The sequence below is a fragment of the Sapajus apella genome, unplaced genomic scaffold (assembly GCF_009761245.1).
Source record: "Sapajus apella isolate SASKATOON/1434 unplaced genomic scaffold, GSC_monkey_1.0 scaffold16, whole genome shotgun sequence".
In the NCBI taxonomy this organism is placed as follows: domain Eukaryota; kingdom Metazoa; phylum Chordata; class Mammalia; order Primates; family Cebidae; genus Sapajus; species Sapajus apella.
Window position 1 is genome coordinate 9,835,191 of NW_022436956.1, and position 25,225 is coordinate 9,860,415.

The window sequence follows — 25,225 nt, forward strand, 5'->3', positions numbered from 1 at the left end:
TATATATATGCCTGGAAGTACTTTACTTATATTTACTCCTTTAATCCCATAACAGGTCTCACGAGTGAGCCCTATTATTATCTTCATTTTTCAGATGAGGAAATGAGCCACAGGGAAGTTAACTCGCCCAAGGTCACAGAATGGGGTATGATCCAGGGAAAGGCGATTTAGGGATATTTTAATCAGCTGCTCTTTGTGATTACTGATTGATTTTTGAGACTAGGTCCTGCTGTCACCCAGGTGGAGCACAGTGGTTCGATCGCCTTATGATTTCTTACAGGAAGATATCCTTTGGTTATTGCTCCCGCAAATGAAAATAAGCCAATGCTGCTTCTCATCTCATTGGGACATTATTCCTGTTTCCATCCTTCTCATGGTTGAAATATCTGGAATGAATGAATAAATAAGCAAAAGAGAAGCTCCCTGTCCCTTCCAGTTGAAGTCCTCCGTTCATCCCAGAGGTACTTTGCCATCAGGCAAAAGTAGTTGGGGTTCTCCAAGCCGACAGGCTTTTCCCAGTGCCTTCCTTCAATAATTACAGTTCTTGCGCTCTTAGTTGTGTGAATTCATGAATTATTAGACTTTTTATTAACAGCTTCTATAAACACAGGCCTATACACAGTAGGTAAGATAAATGAATAATTTTTCACAAGACACCAGGGACCTTCCTTATTTCAGCCTCTTGAACTTCCTGTATTATCTCAAGTCCTCCTGGGCCTGAAACCTTCTCACTCAGATTTTTCAGCTGGATCCGGCTCCCGTCCCGAATCTTTGGGCGACTAAAGCTCTCCTCCCGGCCTCCTCACCTCTGGCTTGAGGTCTGAACCCAGCTGGGGCTGGGAGACGTCGCTGGGCCTGCCCTCCTCAGCCTCTAGTAGAGGAGAATGGGAAGCCCAGAAAGTCCAAGAGGGTCTTTGAGTGTGTCCACCAGCATCCGCCCGCAGCCATCGCCTGCATTTTATTCAGAAGCTAGTGTCAGGACCTGTGAGTTATCCATATTGGTAGTTACTGCACGCGCTCATGTAGGAGCTTTTGCATATTCATGAGGGAAGCAGAAAAGCCAATGTTAAAGAGGAGAGAAACAGTAATTCATAAATATTAATAAAGGTAGGCCCACGTGCTCGGAGGAAGGCTATGAATGTTAACGAGAGGATGACGTCCAGCTCCCGCGCGTGCCAGTTGGGTGGGTGCCCGAGCGCGGGCGCGCCCCCGGAGCCCGTGCACGAGCGCGGGGAGGGGGTGGGGTGGAGGCGGGAGCTGAGCCGGGCGCCGCCGGAGCTGCGGGGGGAGCGCTAGCTGGCTGGCTAGCTCTCCGCTGCGCTGCGCTGCGCTCCGGCCGCTCCCGCAGCCGGTGAATGGGGGTGTCCGGCTGAGCCCCGGGATCCGCCTCCCTCCGCCAGGACCTGCACAGGTGCCTTCGCGGGGGGCGACTTTAGTTAGGACCCGACCCACTGCTGGGAGTGGGGTCTGGTGGGGGTGGTAAGGAGGCCCCGGGATTCTCCGACAGGACGGTCTGGGGTTGCCGCAGAGCCCCCCACCTCGTCCCATCCTGGGATTGGAAAGGAACAACTGGAGGCCGCCTCCCTCCTGCCCAACCCTTTAGGGAGCGCAGCTGGGACGCAGCGCCAGGCCCGGGAGATGTGGGATGATGGGCACCTCCAGTATCATCTCAGCATCGGTCCTCCAGCCAGGCCTGGAATGTGTGTGTGTGGGAGCGTGCGTGTGCGCGCGTGTGTGTGTGTGTGTGTGTGCCCGCCTGTGTGTGCCCCCGCGTGTGTGAAGGCAGGCGGCGCGGTTTGGGGGCTGGGGGAGGGTGGGAACTCCGCCCGCCCGATCGCGCTGGGGCAGTGGGTAGGTGCCTAGTCCCGGGACCGTTATCTGGTCCAGTCGCTGTAAACGCCCCAAGATCTTCTTTGTCCCTAAGAACTTAGCTCCGACCCCGCTTGTGCCCCTCCCAGAGTGCGGAGCCTTCCCCAGACAGCGCATTCCTGCAGTGTCAGAACCGCTGGCAGCGGCCGCAGACGCCGGGGGAGCGATTGTTTCACTAGTGACCGGCGGGAGAAGGGACCGGGGCGGCGGAGCGGTGGCGGGGCACGCTGCCGTCGGGTGGGCTCCGGGCTCTGGAGCGCGAGGAGCAGTGTTTGACAGCGCCGAGGGGTATCACAGCCTCTTCTTCTTTCCTTTTGCCTATCCCTTCCCTCCCCGACCCTGGGTCCCCCGACTCTCATCCCTCTCCCGTGTCCGGGCTTGTTTGGCCAGAAGGGCAGTGGAGTGTGTGTGCGGCCTGCACGGGATGAGCCCGGCTTCCTCGGAGCGCCAGCCATTGTGCTGCCTGGAGGATCCTTTCTTTACCCCACCGGACTGGGGGAGGAGGGGGATCTGAGATGGAGGTGAATGGAGCAGCGGGGAGAGGGGGAGGGGAGCAAGCAGAACCGCGAAGGGGTTGCTGATCCATTTGCAACGAAATACTCTTTCTGTCAAAATGTGCATTGGTACAAACATGCACACTGGCTGGCTTCTGCCGAGGAGCAGTGGGAAATTTGCAGGTGGATCAGTACAGGGCAGGTTTTAGGGATGGATATGGGGTACGAGGCACGTAATCAATTGATCTATGGAGCAAGTGATGGGAAGAAGGAAATGGAATGGGGCTTGTGTGGAGGTGCCGAGGCCCAGCCGGGTTAGCGTGGTGAAATCTCCACCGCTCCGCTCCACTCGGCTCAGCTCAGCAAAGCAGGGAGTGAGCATTTGTACCGCAGCCCCGAGCTGCAGCAAGTGTATCATTATGCTGCAGGGAGACATTTATGCGCTTCCTACTGAGTCTCTGTTAAGCCCCGTTGAGTGTCTTTCCTTTTCCAAATCACACCATCGATTGGGAGTGAAAATAAATGGTATACATTGTAGGACAATCCAACTATAGTCCTGCGCCCTGTTCTGTGGTAAAGAGAAAAAGAAAAGGCGACCCTCCCATGGTTCCTTCTTTCTGCCATTTTTGTATATGTATGTATTTATTTTTCATCATGGAAGTCTAAAGGGAATTAGCTATCATTTGTATTAATCCTACTTTAAGGAAAGGAGGGCTCCCAGCTGAGCTATGAATGAGGACGGAGGCAAGCTTGCCATGATGGAAGATAAGGTTGTTTCAGACATTTTAGTTGAAGGATGAAAACACTCGTGAAGAGAGGAGGGCGGAAGAAAGCGGGCAAAAGGAAGGAAGACAGGGTCACCATCTAAGGACATGCAGCCAGTCCCATCCCCACAGAGCCTTCCTGGAGGCTACAGTAGGGCCAGTCAGAACGCCTGACTCTCATCTCCTGTGTCACAGCCTGGAGTCTTTCCACAAATGCTGGGTTCAGTTTGGGTGTTGAGTGACTTTAGTTTCCCAGCACTGGCTTTCACTTAACTTCGTCTCCAGCTGGTCATTCATGCAGCACTTCCGGGCTCCTGGGTAATGAGTTGTTAAAAAGTAATCAGTCTATATTATGGTCTGTTTCAAATGAGCATGTGTCTGAACCCTAGAGCTGTGATATTCATTTTGTCTTTTATAATTTTCTGGGTGAATCCATTTTCTCTACAATCTGCCTGGGCTGAGGATAGGTGCTTTCAGCACACTCTTTCTGTTGCCAACACTCAAAACTCAGTCTTAGTCCTAGATCCTAGTTGGATTGGCCTCTTGTTTCTGATTAATCGTATAGACTGTGTCATTTCAAATCAGAAACCCCACTGGTGTCACCATCTGGTTCTCCCCCGTCATTCCCAGAGAAAAGTACAAATTTAAAGGCAGTGTAAATACCTGCCACACTATCAGATTAGCTTTCATATTTCTGTCAATGTGACCCATGATCCAGGAACCTTTGCACAAATGAATTGAAAGAAAATCTTAGTAAAAAAGATGCTAAAATTCTTTCAGCAATAGTTCCCTCATTTGATAAGCATATTGAAGCACTGCACAGAGGATATCATGGCAGGGATAATTTTTCTTTTACTTGAAGCACTCCCACATCACATTTATTTTCTTTTTCTTTACTTTTTTTTTTTTTTTTGAGATAGAGTTTCTCTCTTTTTGCCCAGGCCGAAGTGCAATGGCTCGATCTGGACTCCCCACAACCTCTGCCTCCAGGGTTCAAGTGATTCTCCTGTCTCAGCTTTCCGAGTAGCTGGGATTACAGGCATGTGCCACCATGCCTGGCTAATTTTGTATTTTTTAGTAGAGATGGGGTTTCTTCATGTTGGTCAGGCTAGTCTTGAACTCCTGAACTCAGGTGATCCACTTGCCTCCCAAAGTGCTGGGATTATAGGTGTGACCCTCCGTGCCTGGCCCCATATCACGTTTTTATGCAAGTAAGCTATCCTGGTTTTCCTGGAATTTTTTACTTTTTTTTTTTTGAGATGGAGTCTTATTCTGTTGCCCAGGCTAGAGTGCAATGGTGTGGTCTCAGCTTACTGCAAACTGTGCCTCCTGGGTTCAAGTGATTCTCCTGCCTCAGCCTCTTGAGTAGCTGGGATTACAGACGCCCAGCACCACACCCAGCAAATTTTTGTATTTTTAGTAGAGACAGGGTTCCACCATGTTGGCCAGGCTGGTCTCAAACTCCTGACCTCATGATCCAGCCACCTTGGCCTCCCAAAGTGCTGGGATTACAGGTGTGAGCTACCAAGCCCAGCTTTTTTTTTTTTTTTTTTGTTTTTTTTTTTTTTGAGGTAGGGTCTCACTTTGTCACCCAGGCTGGCATATAGTGGTGTGATCATAGCTCACTATAGGCTCAAACTCATGGGCTCAAGCAGTCCTCCTGCCTCAGCCTCTCCAGTTGCTGGGATTACAGGTGTGAGCCACCATGCCCAGCTTTGATTTTCCTAGAATGATTGGTTTTTATTGGATGCTTTTTATATTTCACACATTGTACTTAGCACTTCAAAGATTATCTCATTTAGTCCAAAAAATAATCTTTTAAGGGAAGCACTGTTTTAAACTCCAATTTATAGATGATGAAATTGAGGCATAGTGAGGCTAATAATTTGCTCAATGTCTCCCCTCTAGGAGTGACAGGACCAGGACAGGAACCTGAAACTTATGCTCTTAGCCATCGCAGTGTACTGCCCTAATCAACACAAATCCCTGGGCTGTAAAACCTTTTTTACTCTCTACTGCATTCTGCCGTCTTTTCTAATCTCACCATTTTGTTGCTCAGGGATTCTTAATCTTTTTTGCACTATGAACGCCTTTGGTGGTATGGAGAAGCCTATGGGCTTCTTCTCCAAGTAATGTTTTTAAATGCATAAAATAAAATACTTAGTCTTGCAAAGGAAACCAATATCACTGAAATATAGTTACCTTCAAAGAGCCTGCAGGAGTCTATGTACTGAAGATGAAGAACCCCTGTGGCAATTAGTTGTGTTTGCTTTAGAGCTGTGTTGTCCATTGTGGTAGCCACAGGCCACATTTGGCTGTTGAGCACTTGAAATGTGGCTAGTCCAGAGTGAGATGCACTGTAAATGGAAAATATACCCTGGATTTCAAAGGACTTCCTATAAAAAAAAAAAAGAATTAAAAAATGCCTCATTAGTTTTTTTGTGGACTGCATTTTGAAATGGTAACACTTTGGATATATTGGATTAAATAAACATATTATTTAAATAAAAATGATTAATTAAATTATTGATTTATTAAAATTAACTTATGAAGATGTTAACTCTATACCAACACCTTTCTTATAACAAATGAGGAAATCAGGACTTGTCACTCAGCCAGCCATTGGCAGAGCTGTTGGCTCTTGAACCTATGTTCTTTCCAAGAAATGGTACTACTAGTATATATTTTTGTATTCCAAGGTCCTGTCATGTTGCCTTCGCAAACTGTAAATGCTCCGAATGTGTTTTAAAGCAATGGTCACCAACTTAATTCCAGCAAAATCCCAGTGCAAACGGTCAGTGTCCTTGCCTGGCATGTCCTTTGCCTTGCTTGTCTAGAGTTTTAGTTTTGTAGGTGGAGATGGAAAATAGGCTCTCCTAGGGCAAAATCCATGAATTTTGCTGTCTGTCTGTTTGTCCTCAGAACGCAGCTCCAATTTAAGCACCTAACTGTGTCAATAACCGTATAAACAGGAGAGAAAAGTTTGGTTGCCTTTCTGTGTTATAGAGAATGAAGTTGAGCATGTAGAGAAGGGTACGATAGTCAGCAATGCTTGTGCTGCCTGAAATTGAAAATGGAAAACTGTGTGTGGGGGACAGATCATTTTTTCAATGAGCACACATTGATTGACTGCCTAGCCACAGGGTAGGCAGTGTATGTTTGGGGCCAGGGAAGATATCCAGAGGATTTCTATGTCCTTGAGGAATTTAGGTTAAAATTGAATGGGGCCCAGATGTACACACAGATGGATAAATCACAGTTGGAAGCAGTGTATGAAGAGGGCCCGATGAGGTGTAGTGGTCCCACAGCTGGTGGGAACTGAAGGGAAGTCTGCGTGTGCAGCGTCCCAGGGTGCAGCGCCCAAGATGATTACGGAGTATGGCTTTGGAGCACATGGGCAATTTGGTCTGTTTCTTACAGGATACAGGATAGTAGATCATTTTGTTTATTTCTCTGCTCCTAGGTGTATGCTCTATGTGTGCGAAAACCTCAGGTGCTTGTCTGGGCACGGTGGCTCATGCCTGTAATCCCAGCATTTTGGGAGGCTGAGGCAGGTAGATCACCTGAGCTCAGGAGTTTGGGACTAGCCTGGGCAATAGCTCTACTAATAATACAAAAATTAGCCAGCTGTGATGGCACATGCCTGTAATCCCAGCTACTTGGGAGGCTGAGGCTCGAGGATCATTTGAACCCCGCCTGAAGTTTGCAGTGAGCTGATATTACACCACTGCACTCCAGCCTGGACGACAGAGTGAAGCTATGTCTCAAAAACAAAACAAAACAAAACAAACAAAATAAAAACAACTTAGGCGCTTGTTGGAAAGTATTGATGTTTTATTAGTTTTTTTAAAAAATAAAAAATAGAGATGGGGCCTCATTATGTTGGTCTTGAACTCCTGAGCAAACTCAAATGATCCTTCTACCTCAGCCTCCCAAAGTGCTGGAATTACAGGCAGGAGCCACCACATCCAGCCAGTGTTTTATTAGTTTCTTTTATTTATTGATGAGCGTAGTAATATCTAGGTACATGAACCCTTATCCAAAACTCTTGGGGCCAGGCATGTTTTGGAATTCAGATTATTTCAGATTTTGGAAGGTAGTAATAAAATGCATATTCTGCATTTCATCCAGTGGAATCTGGGATAGCAATCTTTATAATTAAAAAGTTAGATATTTCTGCAGCAAAACACACAAAATGGGATACATTGAAGCCATGAGCAGCTTTCTATTCATGTTGGTCAGGTTTAGTTGCCAGATGAGTTTAGATCATGTCACATTTTGCCACCAAACAAGTCGCAGAGAATTTTTAGCTTTTAGATCACATAGTTAAGGCTGCGGATCTGTGGTAATAGTAACAGTAATAATACTAATAATGCTACTAAAATACCAACAGAAAGTACTCAACGACATTGGCATTTATTACCTTCCAGGCACTGTTTTAAGCACTCACCTGTGTTTACTCCTTTAGTCTTCCAACAGCCCTTTGAGATGAGTTCAGTATTATATCTGTCTTGAGAAGAATAAGAAGCACAGAGCAGGGAATGACTTGCCTAAGGTGACAGTTGGTAGGGCAGAAGACCAGACCTAGATGGTCTGGTCCAGGAGCTTCATACTTAACCACTACCTCATCTTTTGGAATAGGGAATTAGAAGCAGGTGTGTCTCCAAGTTAACTCCTGGTCTAAACTCACATTATGCTGTTTATTTCTTTTAGATAAACGCATCCTGAAAGTCGCCATTGTTCTTCTGCTGAGCAAGAATGGAGGCCCCACTGGTGAGTCTGGATGAAGAGTTTGAGGACCTTCGACCCTGCTGCTCGGAGGACCCAGAGGAGAAGCCCCGATGTTTCTATGGTTCATCTCCCCACCATCTCGAGGACCCCTCCCTCTCTGAGCTTGAGAATTTTTCTTCCGAAATAATCAGCTTCAAGTCCATGGAGGACCTCGTGAATGAATTTGATGAGAAGCTCAATGTCTGCTTTCGGAACTACAACGCCAAGACCGAGAACCTAGCTCCCGTGAAGAACCAGTTACAGATCCAAGAGGAGGAGGAGACCCTTCAGGATGAGGAGTAAGAAGTCTTAATTGCCCTCTCCTGCTTCAGTCGAGAGCCCTGTAGTCCTTGGCTCCTTGACACAGTGCTAGTTTCTGTCTGTAGGTTTATGGCCTATTACTTACATTTTCGTGTTGCCAGCGGAGCAGTGCCCTGGTACTTGCTGACGTAGCTCTATGTATGTCCCTTTACAGTCCCCTGCGGAGAACTTTCTTAAATTGAAGTCTTAGCGGAATGAAGGATTTTAGGTTTTCCTAGATACAGAACGGAATTTCAGGAGCACAGTAAATTTCAGGGTCTATCTTGAGCTGTCTTTATATCAGTGGAAATCCAGCAAGATATTAGAAATAAAGCCCAGAAAAAATTAATTAACCATGATGGAGGAATCTATGTTATTGGACCAATTTGCTTCAAGAAACACCAGAAATATGAAAATCCCAGAATTGTTGACAGCCCCTCAGGCCTGGAGAGTTATCTACAGATGTTAGGATATATCCAAATAAGAAAGCATCTAACCTGAACTGAAAGCACAGGGAGCTACCCTGGACAATGTAAAAGTGGAAACTAGGTGATGTGGACTTTGAGTATTTAGATTCCTTGTGTCACTTGCAAGCTACTTTCTAGGGTCTTCTTAGTAGTCAAGAAAAGGGATCTGAGAAAAGTATTCTTTCAGCGGGGACTAGAAAGAGAAGGGGGTAATATGTTACATAAATTAAAGAAGGATGTTTTAGGCACTTAATAAAAATTCAGTGGTTCCCCCCATCCTTGGGGGATTTTTTTTTTTTTTTTTGAGACAAAGTCTCCCTCTGTCGCTCTGTTACCCAGGCTGGAGTGCAGTGGTGCGATCTCGGCTCACTGCAACCTCTGCTTCCCAGGTTCAAGTGATTCTCCTGCCTCAGCTTGCTGAGTAGCTGGGACTATAGGCATGTGTCACCATGTCTGGCTAATTTTTGTATTTTTAGTAGAAATGGGGTTTTACCATGTTTTGCCAGGCTGGTCTTAAATTCCTGACCTCGTGATCTGCTTGCCTCGGCCTCCCAAAATGCTGGGATTACAGGTGTGAGCCACTGTGCCTAGCCCATCCGGGGGATATGTTTTAAGACCCCTGGTTAATGCCTGAAACTGTTGTAGTACCAAACCCTATAATATAATGTTTTTCCTACATATGCATACATATGATAAACTTCACTTTATAAATTAGACACAGTAAGAGACTAACAACAGCTTACAGTAAAATAGAGCAATTATAACAATATACTGTAATAAAAGTCATGTGAATGTGGTCTCTCTCTCTCTCTCTCTTTCAAAATATTTCATTGTACTGTACAGCAGATAACCGAGCCCTGGGAAAGCAAAACCACAGATAGGGGGGACTACTGTCTATATGAGTTCCCTGCAGAGATACAATACGCATCAGTTGCTCCTTAGCTATCACACAAGAAATGTCAAAGGCCAGGGAAGCCTGAAGCACCTGTGCTTTTGTTTCTCTTTTCGTGGATTTGAGTGGGAAGAATGGCCCACAAATAATGGGGTAAGAGGCATGTCCTAGAGGGTTAGAACCTGACTGTATTTGGGAGAGGGTTGCTTACTCGATGACTGCTATAAGAGTCTATCTCTATGCATACAGGGGCCAAATATCTCTCTTATTCACTCTTATATCCGCACTGTCTAATACAATGCTTGGTTTGTGCAAATAATAGTTTTGAATGAAATATTGACCACTGAATAAACTAGATGAGTGATAATAGCTAGCCTTCCGTGTACATGTAATGATTTCTAGGCCCAGACCATTTCCCTCTTTTTTTTTTTGAGATGGAGTCTTGCTGTTGTCGCCCAGGCTAGAGTGGCACGATCTTGGCTCCCTGCAACCTCCACCTCCTGGGTTTAAGCGATTCTCCTGCCTCAGGCTCCTGAGTAGCTGGGATTACAGGCACCTGCCACCATGCCAGGCTAATTTTTGTATTTTTAGTAGAGACAGGGATTTGCCATTTGGCCAGGCTGGTCTCAAACTCCTGACTTCGAGATCCGCCCATCTCAGCCTCCCAAAGTGCTGAGATTACAGGCATGAGCCACGTGCCCAGCCTCCTTCTTTTCTTTTTAGCTAATGCTGGCCGGAAGGTATGATCATAGAGAACATTTCATTCTGTCAACCAGTACTACAGCTGTGGGCTGTGTGTTTAAATTTTAAGTTTCAAACAGATTCTTTTAGATTCTAAGCCTGTTACCTGCTCAACATCTATAAGTCAAAAAAGAATGGCTCTGGGGCTTTATTATGCAGAATATTTTTTCATTCCAGTGCACCAGCCAATGAACCAGAAACACGGAGACTATGAATTCTAATTTTGGTACATTCTCTAACTCTCTGTGTGACCTTGGGCAAGTCACTTAACTCTGGTTGACTGTGTAGGTCCTCATCCATGAAACCTCCAGAGCTCAATCTTGATGAAGCGGGGCTAAGGACTTATAAAGAACCTAATTTCTTACCTCAGCCAGGATGTGCTCTGAAAATGACATTTCAAGATTCGTCCCATTCCTTTTGCTTCCAACAAATTATTTAGCCCTTATGGAAGCCCCTCCTCTGCCTCATTAAGGATGAAGGCCCAATGAGCAGATTCTTACTCTCGTCTAGCACATTAGCAAAGGCCACTCAATGTTAATTACCATCACATGGGATTATTGGCCTTCTCAGCCTGATTTTTCTGACTTGACTGCCTCATTGACTGCCTCAGTTAGGAGACCAAAGGTTGAATAATTCCTTTGAGATAAAGTGTAATTTGGGGACAGTGTAGATGGGGGAAGCTGGGAAGAGAAAAATTAATACAACACTTTCTAGACATTCAGTTCTAAAGCCTCTTTATAATTTAAAATAAAAATCAGAATTCTGTTATACACTTTGTTTTCTAGACACTATCCAGATATTTCAACTGTGAAATTATGGCTAAAAGTAAAGGAAAAGGATGATTTAATATCTCACCTGACTACAGTTCTCCTGAATGTATCTATAATGTTATTGCTATACACTTCTCAGGTTTAGTATGTAGAGGGCTGTTTCATCCACAAATGAATTAAAAGTGCTGTGAGTGGGTGTTAGAGATAAGTAATAGAAGCTTAAAACAAAAGCAGGGAAATACCTGGTTAAATTGCCTCCTTAAAGACAGCACAAATCATAGAGCAAATGCAGTGATTCCCTTAGAAGTTTTCTTTTCTTTAGTCTTCATCTGGAACTATTTAGCCAAGAGGGGAGTTGGCTAAGATTTGTCAGCTTTTCTCTGAGTTGTCAGGGCATGGAAGTTCTAGGCATTAAAGGGGAGTCAGATTTGAATACATGCTTTTTGGTTTTGAATTCAGGAAATATCCCAGAATCTTTTTTTTGCGTATATGTGATCACCGTCTTCCTTTGCTATAAGAGATTGGGCCGGAAGGTCAGAGCCTCTTAGAGGCCACTACAAAATGGAAATGGACAGCCCTTAGCTTACCTCCTGCTTCACTGGGGATCCCTATCACCCCTCTTACAAGTACCCTGCAGACAGAGGGGCCAAACATGCAATGGCTGTTTCCTGTTCTTCAGAGAGAATTGTTAAAGGTGACGTTAAAAATAAAGTGCACATGATAGACTGCCTGTCATGAGACATGTTGAACACAAGTAAACACCAAATAATCAGCTAGGGAAAGCTACAAGTAACTGGGATTAGAAAATTTAATTCTCTTTTTAGAGGTTCAGTTTCCCCTTATAGAAAGCAGATACAGTATTGATTCTATTTAAACATTTGAAGACATGTAGAAAGTTGAGCAAAGGCATTAATGTGCTGCTAATAATTTCTACTTTCTCAACTTGAAGTGCAAAAATGTACTCAAATTAATACACATTTGAGTGTGGATATTGGCATGACTGGACACCAGCAAAACACTAGACAAGGGAAGTAGCCAGCCTTGAGGGAAATGTCAGCAAGTTAGAATTCTAATTAGCCCCTTAAGCTGCCTGCCATATTGTCAGAAATAGGTATATAAGGGTTTGCGTGTGTGTCAGGACTGACAGAGCCCTGTTGGCTATGTTGCCAGTTCTAGACCCTGCAGCTCTTTGTACATGTGTCCTGGCACCCCCCAGTCTCCACCCTATTCCACTGAGTTTGCTCATACTCTGCCAGCAGCCTTTCCCACAGCTCCTGCTCTCTGTGGCGAAAGATACTTAAGTCAATTCTACAGGCATCTAAGCCCAAGCTATAAAATATGCGCCTGAAAAAGTCTTTTCTGTTATATAGGGATGGAGACAGCAGACTGAATCTCAGGTGTCATGGCAGCATAATGATAGGAACTGAGGCAACCTGCTTAATCTTAGTTCTTTGATGAATGATAGAGGAGACAGCTTTCAAAGTCTTCTTTCCCCAAGGTAAGAGTAAACAGCAGGATGCTTCTCAGGAAAGTAAAACTTTACAGTCCACCTGCGGGTACTTACAAAAGGGGCGATGCACACTCTCAAGAACGCTGCTTATCATGGGATATATGATGGGATAGACAGTCCTTCCAATTCTCTTCCCCACAGAAAGCTTTGCTCCTCACCGCCCCCACAACCTCCATCCCCCCACCCCGCCCTGGCTGCCTCGGCTCCTCTGTGGCTGAGGCTGCTGGCTGCCAGCGTTCTGCCTGTGCTTTTCTTGTGCCCCTCCCTGGACTGGAGATCTACATAGAAAGCGGCCGTTCACCCATGCTACCTTTGACATTCCTTTTTCTGTAGATCCATGAAAGCACCACGTCCAGAATCATTGTAGGTGTGGGTTTTTCAAGCAGAGCCAGTTTCTAAACTGGTCTTCTAGGTTATGATTAGGAACTTGGGATGTTATTCTGATGCCCATGCCGATGCCAATTACATAATTCATAAAGAGTTGGAATTGTTAAGTGGTTAGGAATATGGGCTCTGTAGCTGTGCTGCCTGAGTTCAAATCCCATCTTTACCATTACTGGCAGTGTGAGCTGAGACAAGTGAATTAATTTCACTATGTTTCAATTTTTTTCTCATTAGTATCTGCCTTGCATAATTGTTGTAAAGAATGTATGAATCAATCCACATTTAGAATCCAGTTTAGTATAGTACCTAGTTCATAGTAAGTGCTCAGCAAGTGTTGGCTGCTATTGCTATTGTTAAATGGGCAGTGGATAAATATGGAAATGATATGCAAGTGATTATAAGGAGATGAAAGCTGCTTTATCTTAAAGGTTGTTTAAAATTTCAAAGGATAAAAAGTATGTCAGCAAACAGAAAACCTGGACAAAATATGAAAGAGAACGAGGATGGTTTGAAATGCTGAGAAGATAAAAGTTTAGGGAATTGCTGCTAAAAATCTAGAATTAGAAGACAAAATTCAAAGCTTATCAGCAAAGGCTCAGATCTGCACTCAAAATGATCCCAAGAGAGCCCCTGCTTATCACTCTAAGGATGTAAATAGTCTCCAAGTCATTGGAAAGTGTGTAGTTCGTTAAAGTTCTCAGCTTCCCTCCAGCCTGGGCGAGGTACAAAAGGCTCCTGCCTATTTTGGGCTTTGCCGAATTTCCTTTCTGCAGGCACTTTCTGTAGGGACAAATCTGAAGGTCAGTGCCTAGTATGCATGTTCATTCTTGCAGCAGAGAATGTAATGCAGTGATGTAAAAAGTAGTCCTACAGTGACCTTTCCAGCGGGTGTGGTGCCTCGGAGTTTTGTCTAGGGGAAAGCAAATCCTATTTATTTCTTGGCTCTAGAATGCTAATGGCACTTGGATTTAGAATTAGCCTGGATTAATGCAGCTCTAATAGTGCCTGATGGAGATTAGGATATCACCCATAGTTTAAGAAGTCTGCTCTGAAATCCTGCTGTGTAGATGGCTAATGAGTACTTGATGAGTTCTCTTCAAAAGGTTTTCTTGTAATGGTAGGAAAATAATGAATAAGCAGATGCCCCTAGCACTGCCATTAAATTGTGTTTTCTTGGGTTCCTGTTATTTGTTCCATCACCAATTATATGCATTGGGCACTAAGAAAACCTCTTTGCTTACACACCCATATATCATGTGGCATTCTTGACATAAACAAAATCAGGAATGTGACATGATATATGGGCATTTTGTTTAGTTAATAGCGCCCTCATTACTTTCTGATTTCAAGTGTCTGTGTGCTGGTGTATATATACATATTTGCTTATTTTTAAAATCTTGCTCTCACAGGTGTCATTTGTGTTTAACGTGCATAGGGACCTGAAGGAGATCGCAGCATAGAACGCTATTTTATCATTATCATTACTGTACCTTTTTTTTTTGAGGCAGGCTCTTGCTCTGTCGCCCAGGCCGGAGTGGCACCATCATGGCTCACTGCAACCTTGACTTCCTAAGGGTCTTCCACGGCTCAGGCTCTCCTCCCACTTCAACCCTTACGAGTAGCTGGGACTACAGGCCCATGCCGCCATGCCCGGCTAATTTTTTTACTTTTTGCAGAGGCAGGGTTTTACCACGTCGGCCAGTCTGGTCTCGAATTCCTGGAGTCAAGTGATCTGCTCATCTTGGCCTTCCAAAGCGCTGGGATCACAGGCATTTGCTACCCGCACATGGCCTCATTAATATTAACTCAGGTGCCACTGGCTTCCTTGGCAGTTATTACCTTAGGGGCTTTGTTTACTGATTTACATTAATCTCTTGGCATTGAATAATTTATGTATTTTCCTGATATGTGTTTGTGACTTTAGAATTTTTCCCACCCTCCCTCCCCTTTTCTCCTAAGAAATCTTTCTGAAATAAGGAATAAGAATTGTAGAAGTCCTTTCTTATAATGTACATACCAGAATTTTAAAAAATGTAATAAATGTAGCTCCATCTTTCCCCACTAAAAACAAATTATGTAGACAGAGGTGTATTTATTGGTTTCTTTTATATATGGTATTTACCTTAGAGTGTCCGTGATGTTGGAATGACACAATGCAGGCTTTAGATTCTGCGTTGCTAGTGGGCAGAATCTTGCAATCCATGGGTTTGACGGAACATTTTGGATAGTGAGTAAGCACTCACAGCATTGGCATTACTCCCTTACCTACATTAGATGTCAAGGAGGGAATTCCTGATCATTTAGATTGCAGGCCTCTGAAACTGAAACGGTTATAAACTAGATAATGATCCTGATCTTAATGAGATTCAGCCAGAAAATCTGCCCAGATCTCTCTGTCTCTAGTTCCTCTCTCTCTCTCTCTCCCTTTCTCTGTCTGTCTCTCTCTGCTCATAGGAAAAGAAACATGGGCATCTCAAATGTGAGCTATTTGGATGAGGGGCAGATTTATTTTCAGGGTCAGAGGCAGTTTGATTACAGACACTGCCATTTGTATCTCAATGGTAGGAAATTCCTCTTTCCTAAAGCAAACACCTTTCACACTGAAGCCCCTGGCCAGGCTCCATGCTCTTTCTTCCCTGTATGTGCCTCTGACTCAGTTGTTAAGCTGCTTTGCCACTGCATGCTGGAAGGCAGATGATCTCAGCCTGGCACACACAGAAGCCTCTCTCCTCTCCTGGCCCAGCTCTTCCTTCCTCCAGGCGGGGCCAGGCCACAGATGTGTGTTAATGAGAGCTTCTCTTTGTTTACAGGGTTTGGGATGCTCTGACAGACAATTACATCCCTTCACTCTCAGAAGACTGGAGGGATCCAAACATCGAAGCTCTGAATGGCAACTGCTCTGACACTGAGGTACCTCTCTGGGGCCCCTGGTTTAGCAGTACTTGAGAAGATGTGGAATCCACTTAGAAAAACATTCAGTAACTCTGGGCCGGGCGCGGTGGCTCAAACCTGTAATCCCAGCACTTTGGGAGGCCGAGGCGGGTGGATCACGAGGTCAAGAGATCGAGACCATCCTGGTCAACATGGTGAAACCCCGTCTCTACTAAAAAAACTACAAAAAATTAGCTGGGCATGGTGGCACGTGCCTGTAATCCCAGCTACTCAGGAGGCTGAGGCAGGAGAATTGCCTGAACCCAGGAGGCGGAGGTTGCGGTGAGCCGAGATCGCGCCATTGCACTCCAGCATGGGTAACAAGAGCGAAACTCCGTCTCAAAAAAAAAAAAAAAAAAAAAAGAAAAACATTCAGTAACTCAACAGTCTTCCTCATTGTGTAATAAAGCTCAAAATTGTTGATGGAGGCTTATGCCTGTAATCCCAGCACTTCGGGGGACCGAGGTGGGTGATCGCTTGGGTTCAGTAGTTTAAGACCAGCCTGGGCAACATGGTGAAACCTCAACTCTACCAAAAATGAAAAAAATTAGCCAGGCATGGCGGTGCATGCCTGTGGTTCCAGCTACTCAGGAGACTGAGGTGGGAGGATTGCTTGAGCCTAGGAGGCTGAGGTTGTTGTGAGCTAAAATCATGCCACTGCACTCCAATCTAGATGACAGAGTGAGACCCTATCTCAAAAAAAAAAAAAGTATTGTTGGGAAGGTAGGAGTTGTGGAGGAGGGTGAAAAACAAGATAAGGAAGACACCCAGCATATCCAAGGTGACAGGAATGGTTGTCTATAAAAAGCATAGATGTAGATTACTTCTATTAGGTTGGTGCAAACGTAATTGTGTTTTTGCCATTACTTTCAATGTTTCTAATCTGTGTATTATAACATGAAGAATAAGGTGGCCTGAAATAAGAGGAGGAAACTGTCGCAGGCTTCTCTTGTGTTCAAATAATAATGGTGTTTAAAAAATCAGGTTTTCCCATCTAAAGAACAGTTCAGGCCTGAAATAAGAGGAGGAGGAAACTGTCACAGGCTTCTCGGTTCAGATAATGATGGTTTTAAAAAATCAGTGTTTCCTATCTTAGATGGACAGTTCAGGCCCACCAAGAACAGTGCTGAGAACAAGTGCTGATGGATCTTGCACTTGACAATGGCCAGAGGTGGGGCCCAGATATTAGTGATGTGGCCATACAATGGGGAAGAAGGCTTTCCTTTTTATTCAGACAGGGTCTCACTCTGTTGCCTAGGCTGGTGTGCAGTGGTACAATCTCGCCCACTACAGCCTCAACCTCTTGGGCTCAAGTGATCTTCCAACCTCACCCCCATTCCCTCCCCAAGTATGTGGGACTAGAGGCGCATGCCACCATGCCCAGCTAATTTTTGTATTTTTTGTAGAGATGGGGTTTTCCCACCTTACCAAGGCTGGTTTCAAACTCCTGAGCTCAAGCAATCCGCCCAACTCGGCCTCCCAAAGTGTTGGGATTACAGGCCTAAGTCACCATGCTGGCCTAGAATTTTTTATGAAACTCAACCAAGGGGTCATTTATGTGTCTGGACCAGAGTCACACACCGTGAGTTACTCCAAGGAAGAAAGTAGCCTAAGGGCTTCTGAAAAATAAAGATGATACTTATTTTGAGTTGATTTGCAAAGGCCATGAAGGGGCCAAATTGCCCCTCCCAGCTGAATCTACATGTGGAATAGTTTCTTAGTCAGTTTGGGCTGCTGTAACAGGATACATTAGACTAAATAATTTACAAACAACAGAAATTGATTTTCACAGCTCTGGTGGCTGGGAATTCCAAGATCAAGGCACTGGCAGATTCAGTATCTGGTGAGGACCTGCTTTCCGGTTTACAGGTGGCACCTTCTCACTATGTCCCCACATGGTAGAAGGGTCTAAAGTGCCCTCTTGGGTCTCTTTTAGAAGGACATTTGTGAGCAACCCCATCTCCATGATCTCATCACCTCCATAAGCTCCCACCATCTAATACATCACATTGGGGGTTAGGATTTCAACAAATGAATTTGGGGGCCGGGTAGGGGGTGGAAATAAACATTCAGAGCACAGCAAAAGGTAAAATCATTTAATAGCTCTAGGTTAAAAGCCAATTTCTGCCTCACTTGGTTTTCTAGTTTCAGCTGTGAAGGAAATTTGACAATTTATTGTCAGGAAGGGCTGTCACAGCCCTGTGGGCTCAGCAAGTGGTAAAGCTGGATGGATCTAATCTTTCTAAGTGTTTCAGAACTGAGTCCAAGTAAAAGAGCAAGAAACAGATTCCCCTTACTCGGCAATATATTTGTAGATGATTGCTCAAAATAGCACAGCAAAGAGATCAGCAGTTGACTGATTTGTTGAAATTGTAGCTGTATATATCCTTCTCTATTTTTCTAGTAATTAGCAACCTAAAGTACTCAAAACCTCAAGGCTTCATTGACGGCAGCAGGTAAGATAGTGGCTTTGAGACTAAGATTTGCCACAAGCCTCCTCAGCATGGACACAGGAGGCCGTGTCTCAGGTCTTGTTTTGAACTCTTGGCTGTGCATTTTCTCTTGCAGTGCTTACAGGTATGGTGCTTAGTACTTACCCAAACCGCAAAGGAGATGGAGGCAATAATGGAATAAATCTAGTTACTGAAATTAAATCAGGTCCATCATGGTACAAAAGGCAGATTTTGCTTTGTTATCTCTTTTGACACCTTTCCAACTCATTTTGTGGATTAAGCCAAAGGATGTATAAGATAGCCTGCCCTTCAGAAGGACTTTAATTTATCCTCATTTCCAGAGTTCCCTCAAGAGGGGTAATATTTCAGGGCGAATTGAATGACCCTGAGAAGGATGATCTTGAGCTCTGTTCCTTGTAGTATTTCTTCTATCTAACCCATGGGAAAAGGATAGGGTAGCAAAAGTAGATGGATTAAGGCTGTTTTATTCCATCCTCTTTTATTATCTGGATTAATTACAGCAGGAGCCCTATTAACTGCCCTCAGTTTAAACGATTTACCAGATTAACCAGCGCTCTGTATTCCTTCTGTAAAACATACGACCAAAAGCCCTTGACATGCTGAATGCACACAGCTGTGAGGCTTCTCTCTAGTGAGCCCTCATACCTCCACTTAAGTGGTCCTTTTTTTTTTTTTTTTTTTTGAGATGGCTTCTTGCTCTGTCACCCAGGCTGGAGTGCAATGGTGTGATCTCAGCTCACTGCAACCTCTGCCTCCCTGGTTCAAGCAATTCTCCCACCTCAGCTTCCTGAGTAGCTGGGATTATAGGCACCTACCATAATGCCTAGCTAATTTTTGTATTTTTGTAGAGACAGGGTTTCACCATGTTGCCCAGGCTGGTCTTGAACTCCCGATCTCAGGTGATCCACCCTCCTTGGCCTCCCGAAGTACTGGGATTACAGCCGTGAGCCACTGCGCCCTGCCAAGTGGTCCATTTTTAAGAATCAGTTGTTCCCAAACCTGTTTGTGCTGTCCTTGTGACTGCACTAAGTAATTTAATTAAATATTATACAAACTATTGAATTGTGATTGCAAAGGGAGTCATTTTTTGTTAAAAGCAACACACCTACATAGTTTCAAAAGTTAAATAATGCTTTGAAAGTAATGAACTGTAAGTACAAGACAAAACAACCCCCCAAAACAGTAGACAGTAGACCCCTGCCTTGTCTTTCCCTTCTCCATAGAGGCAACTGCTTGCATTTTTTTTAACTTTTTTTTTTTTTTTACATGTAGCTCCAGTTTTATAGTGGGGCCATGTGGGGCCACATGGGGAGGCTCCAGTGTCCTCTGGAGACAGAAGGAGCCAGGCCAGTGCCTCAGGAAAGATAAGACAGTGTAAACAGTTTAGGACTGGCTAGTTTGAATCATTTCTGCAAGCTGTAAACACTAGGGGTGATCCTTAGTGCCTAGTACCTGACCCTGGGATGACTAAGGCAGAGGAGTCTGCTTCCTGAGTTGTAGAGGTCAGGTAGAAGGGGCAGGGCTCAGCCTTGGTTAGTTTGCATATAGAAGGCATGCTGAACTCTTTGCTATCTCTAAGAATTGGCTAGTTGTTTTTTTTTGAGACTGAGTCATGCTCTGTGGTACGCGATCTTGGCTCACTGCAACCTCCACCTCCCAGGTTCAAGCGATTGTCCTGCCTTAGCCTCCCAAGTAGCTGGGATTACAGGCATGTGCCACGACGCCTGGCTAATTTGTTGTTGTTGTTGTATTTAGTAGAATCAGGGTTTTGCACGTTGGCCAGGCTGGTCTCGAACTTCTGACCTCAAGTGAGCCACCCACCTTGAGCTCCCAAATACTGGGATTACAGGCGTGAAGCACCACACCCAGCCAGAGCTGGCTAATCTTGAAGGTACAGTCTCTCCTCACCAGAAAGGTCTTTAAAATGTTAAAAATCATAATTTTCAAAAAAATTAAAAGTATAAATAATACAATGCTTAAAGAAATCAGGTACTGTATATGTCAATTCCATGTTTTTTCTTGAAAACATCCCAATTAGTTTTTCCATCTTTCTGCTACAAACTGGTCTGGTCATTCGCTAGAGCTGCCCAGCTGCTGTCTGGAGAGCATCCTTCCCCTTCATGCTGGGGATTCTTCTTGCCTTCCTCTCCTGTCCTCTGGTTGCCATATTTTAAAGATCTTTGTAGATATAGTTCCTTGTTTTGGTGAAACAACAACAGCAAATCAAACATTCAGCATATTTTTGAGAAATGGGTACAGAGGAAATGGTTTTTAGGATATACAAGAACATTATTATTCACCTGACATGTACCTGATTGAGAGTTTCATTGATAGATTGTTATTCTAGGTTGCAAAAAAGTTTTGAGTTAGCATTTTGAAGGCTTTGTTCTCTTCTAGCATTAAGTCATGTTGAGAAATCCCAAATCTGTTCTGATTCCGTCTTTTTTTTTTTTTTCTGACTCTGTTCTCCACCTTTAGATTCCTGCTCCTTTATTATATGACTTTTTTTTGGCTCTCTCTGGAAGCTTTGAGGATGTTCTCCTTTTCCTTTCTCATTTGAAATTTTACAATAATGTGTTTTAGAATGAGGGCTTTCTTTCATTCATTATGTTATACTCAGTGAATCCTTTCAAACTAGAAGCTCATGACTTTAAATTGTGACATGCTTTCTTGTTATTTTTCTGAGGATTTATTATTTCCGTTTACTGCCTCTGTGGAGATGATTATATAGCATTTCTCCTTTATGATGTTAATGTGATGAATTTCATAAATTAATTTGCAAGTGTCAACTCAACCATGTATTTTTGAGATACACACAACTTGGTCATGATGTATTACCATTTTATTTTATTTTTGTTTTTTTCCCTCATATCTTTATGGAAAGATAATTGGCATATAATGAACTGCACATATTAAAGTGGGCAATTTGGTAAATTTTGACATTTGCATACATCTGCAAAACCATCACCATAATCAAGATATTCAACATATGCATCATCCCTCTCTCTCACTGCCCAATCTCTGGGCAACCACTTATCTGCTTTCTGTCATTGTAGATTAATTTCCATTTTCTAGAATTTTGCATAAATAGAATCATGCAATAGGTACATTTTGTTTTGTCTGGCTTATTAAATTTAGTGTAATTAGATATTCATCTATGTTTTTAAGTATAGCAACAGTTCATTTCTTTTTATTTTGTGGTAGTAGTCTATTGTATGGATGTACCACAATTTGCTTGTTCATTTGCTTATAGATGAACAGTTTTTTTCTACTTTTTGCATATTGCAAATGAAGCTGCTATGAACATTCTTGTGTAGGTCTTTGTGTGAACATATGCTTCCATTTCTTTTGGATAAAAATCTATGTGTGGAATGTCTGAGTCATATGGTAAGTGTACATTCAACTTGTTTTTTTTTAACTTTTATTTTAAGTTCAGGGATACATGTGCAGGTTTGTCATACAGGTAAATTTTTGTCATGGGGGTCTTTTGTACAGATTTCATCACCCAGGTATCAATCCTAGTACCCACTAGTTGCTTTTCCTGATCCTCTCCCTCCTCCCAGCCTCCATCCTCCAATAGGGCCCAGTGTGTATTGTTCCCTTCTGTGTGTCCATGTGTTCTCATCATTTAGTCCCCATGTTTAACTTTTTAAGGAACTACCAAACTGTTTTCTAGTTTGAGAGCTGTGATTGTCCCATATTCTCACCAACACTTGTTATGGACAATCTTTAAAATTTAGACATCTTCGTGGGTAGTGATAAAATTGATATTTTTATTTCACTTTTAATTTGCTTTTCTCTAGTGACATAGGATACTGAGCATCTTTTCAAATGATTATTTACAATGTATATGTCTGTGTGTGTGTGTAAGACAGGGTCTTGCTGTGTTGCCCAGTCTGGAGGGCAGTGGCTCGATTTCAGCTCACTGCAACCTCCACCTCCCAGGCTCAAGCAATTTTCCCACCTCAACCACCCAAGTAGCTGGGACCACAAGTGCACACTACCAGCTAATTTTTGTATTTTTAGTAGAGACGAGGTTTCACCATGTTGCCTAGGCTGGTCTCAAATTCCTGAGCTCAAACGATCTGCCTGCCTTGGCCTACCAAAGTTCTGGGATTACCGGCGTGATTATGCCTAGCCTGTATGTCATCTTTGGTGAAGTGCCTCTTCAGATCTTTTGTGCATTTTCTTAGTACATTGTTTGTGTTCTTAGGATTGAGTTGTAAGAATTTCTTATAAATTCTAGATAAAAATTCTTTGTTAAATATAGGTTTTACAAATATTTTCTCCTACTCTATAGGTTGCGTTTTAGTTTTCTTAACTTTGTCTTTTGAAGAGCAAATGTTTTTTAAATGCGACGAAGGCTGAGTGTGGTGGCTCATGCCTGTAATCCCAGCACTTTGGGAGGCTGAGGTGGGCAGATCCCTTGAAACCAGAGTTAAAGACCAGACTGGGCAACATAGTGAGAATCCTCTCGAAAAAAAAAAATTAATGTGATGAAGTGCAATTTATTGATATTTTCCTTTTTATACTTTGTGTTTATGTTGTATTTAAGAAATCTTTGTTAAACTCAAGGTCACTAAGGTTTTTTTCTTAAGTTTTCTTCTAGAAGTTTTCTAATTTTAGCTCTTGTATTTAGGTCTATGATCCATCTCAAATTAGTTTCTTTCTTTTTCTTTTTTTTTTTTTTTTTTGAAATGGAGTCTTGCTTTGTCACCCTGGTTGGAGCTCAGTGACTCAGTCTTGGCTCACTGCAGCTTCCACCTCCCAGGTTCAAGTGATTCTTCTGTCTCCATCTCCTGAGTTCCTGGGATTACAGGTGCCCACAACCTTGCCCAGCCAATTTTTGTATTTTTAGTAGAGACGGGGTTTCGCCATGGTGGCCAGGCTGGCTTCGAACTTTTGAGCTCAAGTGATCCACCCACCTTGGCCTCTCAAAGTGCTGGGATTACAGGTATCAGCTACTGTGCCCAGCCTTCAGATTAGTTTCTGTACATAATGTCAAGTTTCATTTTTAAAAATTTTTGATATAAAGTCTTGCTGTTTCCCAGGCTGGTCTTGAGCTCCTTGGATCCTGCTTCAGCCTCCCAAATTGCTGGGACTACTGAGGCACTCCACAGTGGTGGGCTTCAAGGTTCATTTTTCTGCATATGGCTATTCAATTGTTCCAGTACCATTCATTGAAAATCTTATCCCTTCCCCATTAAATTGTTTTGACTTTTGGCAACTTTGTTGAAAATCAATTGATCATGTATGTGTGGATCGACTATTTCCGAATCTTTATTCTGTTTCAATGGTATATATATATATGTGTGTGTGTGTGTCCATCTTTTTTTATCATCCCTAATTTATTTTAAAATGTGTCTATCTTTATGCCAATCCCACACTATATTGATTGCTGCAGCTTAATGGCAAGTCTTGAAATAAAGTAGTATAAGTTACCCAACTGTGTCCTTTCTTTTTTTTTCCCCCAAATTTGTTTTAGTTATTTTAGGTTCTTTGCATTTCTATATAAATCTGGGAATCAGCCTATGAATTTTTGCAAGAAACCCTGCTGGAAATTTGACTGTGATTGTGTAGAATCTACAGATCAATTGATATATGTAGATCAATTTATTATGTTAATGTGATGCATTTCATTAATTGGTTTTCAGGTATTAAACCAGCATTTTATTTTTAAAATAAAACCCACTTAGTTACAATATTTTATCTTTTTTCTATAATGTGGGCTTTGATTTGCAGATATTTTATTAAAAATTTTTGCATCATGTTCTTTTTCTGAAATTTTATTTTGTTCTAATGTCATAAAATAAGTTGGAAATTATCCTCTCTATCTCTACTTTGTATTACATTGGTATTATTTCTTCCTTGAATGTTTAATGGACTATACTAGTTAAAGCATCTGGGCCTGGAGTTTTCTCTGTGGAAAATTTTCTTTCTTTCTTTCTTTTTTTTTCCTGTTTATATTTTGAGACAGAGTCTTGCTCTTGTTGTCCAGGCTGAAGTACAGTGGCACAATCTCAGCTCACTGCCACCTCCATCTCCCAGGTTCAAGCAATTCTCCTGCCTCAGCCTCCCAGGTAGCTAGGATTACAGGCACCAGCCACCACACCCAGCTAATTTTTGTATTTTTAGTAGAGATGGGATTTTACCACCCACATTGGCCAGGCAGCCTCTGTGGAAGATTTTCAATTACAAATTCAATTTTATTGAATCAGGTTTGATAAGTTTTGTTTCTCAAGGAATTCATCTATTTAATCTAATCATTGAATGTATTCACCATCCATTTGTTTATAATGTTCTTTTATTATTGAAAATGTCTGTAAGGTTTATAGTGATGTCCCCTTTTTTATTCCTGACATTGTTAATTTGTGTTCTCTTTCTCTCCATCCTTCTCTCACTCTTGTTAGCTGGTCTGTGGGATTATCACCTTTACTTTTTTTGAGACAGTCTCATTCTGCTGCCCAGGCTCAATCTTGGCTCACTGCAACCTCTGCCTCAGCTTCCCGAGTAGCTAGGACTATAGGCTCCTGCCACCACGCCCAGCTAATTTTTGTTTTTTTAGTAGAGACGGAGTTTTACCATGCTGGCCAGGCTGGTCTGGAACTCCCAACCTCAAGCGACCCTCCCGCCTTGGCCTCCCAAAGTGCTGGGATTACAGGAGTGAGCCACCACGCCTGGGATATCACCTTTATTAATCTTTTCAGGGAACCACTTTTGATTTCTTTGATTTCCTTTATTGTTTGTTAATTTTTTTGTGTATTGATTCCCTCTCTTGGCTTTATTACTGCCTCCATTCTGCTTAGTAGGAGTTTAATTTGCCCTTCATTTTTTTATCTTCTTCTTTTTTTTTTTTTTT

The 25,225-nt window shown here is 43.1% G+C and overlaps 1 protein-coding gene and 1 pseudogene across 4 annotated transcripts in view; one reads left to right on the plus strand and one right to left on the minus strand.

Moving 5' to 3' along the window:
- Positions 1-294: 294 nt before the first annotated feature.
- LOC116556336 lies at positions 295-2,324 on the minus strand (annotated as a pseudogene).
- FEZ1 (fasciculation and elongation protein zeta 1) overlaps positions 1,228-25,225 on the plus strand; it is a 50,026-nt gene continuing 26,028 nt past the window's right edge. For 2 of the 4 annotated variants that reach the window (XM_032285045.1, XM_032285048.1), the window contains exons 1-3: positions 1,228-1,411; positions 7,841-8,196; positions 15,772-15,871. In XM_032285045.1, coding sequence (XP_032140936.1) covers positions 7,886-8,196; positions 15,772-15,871 — 411 coding nt within the window. In that variant the 5' untranslated portion in view covers positions 1,228-1,411; positions 7,841-7,885. Of the gene's footprint in view, positions 1,412-1,925; positions 2,158-2,273; positions 2,391-7,840; positions 8,197-15,771; positions 15,872-25,225 lie in introns of those variants that run through there. The other 2 variants (XM_032285046.1, XM_032285047.1) reach the window with 2 other exon arrangements.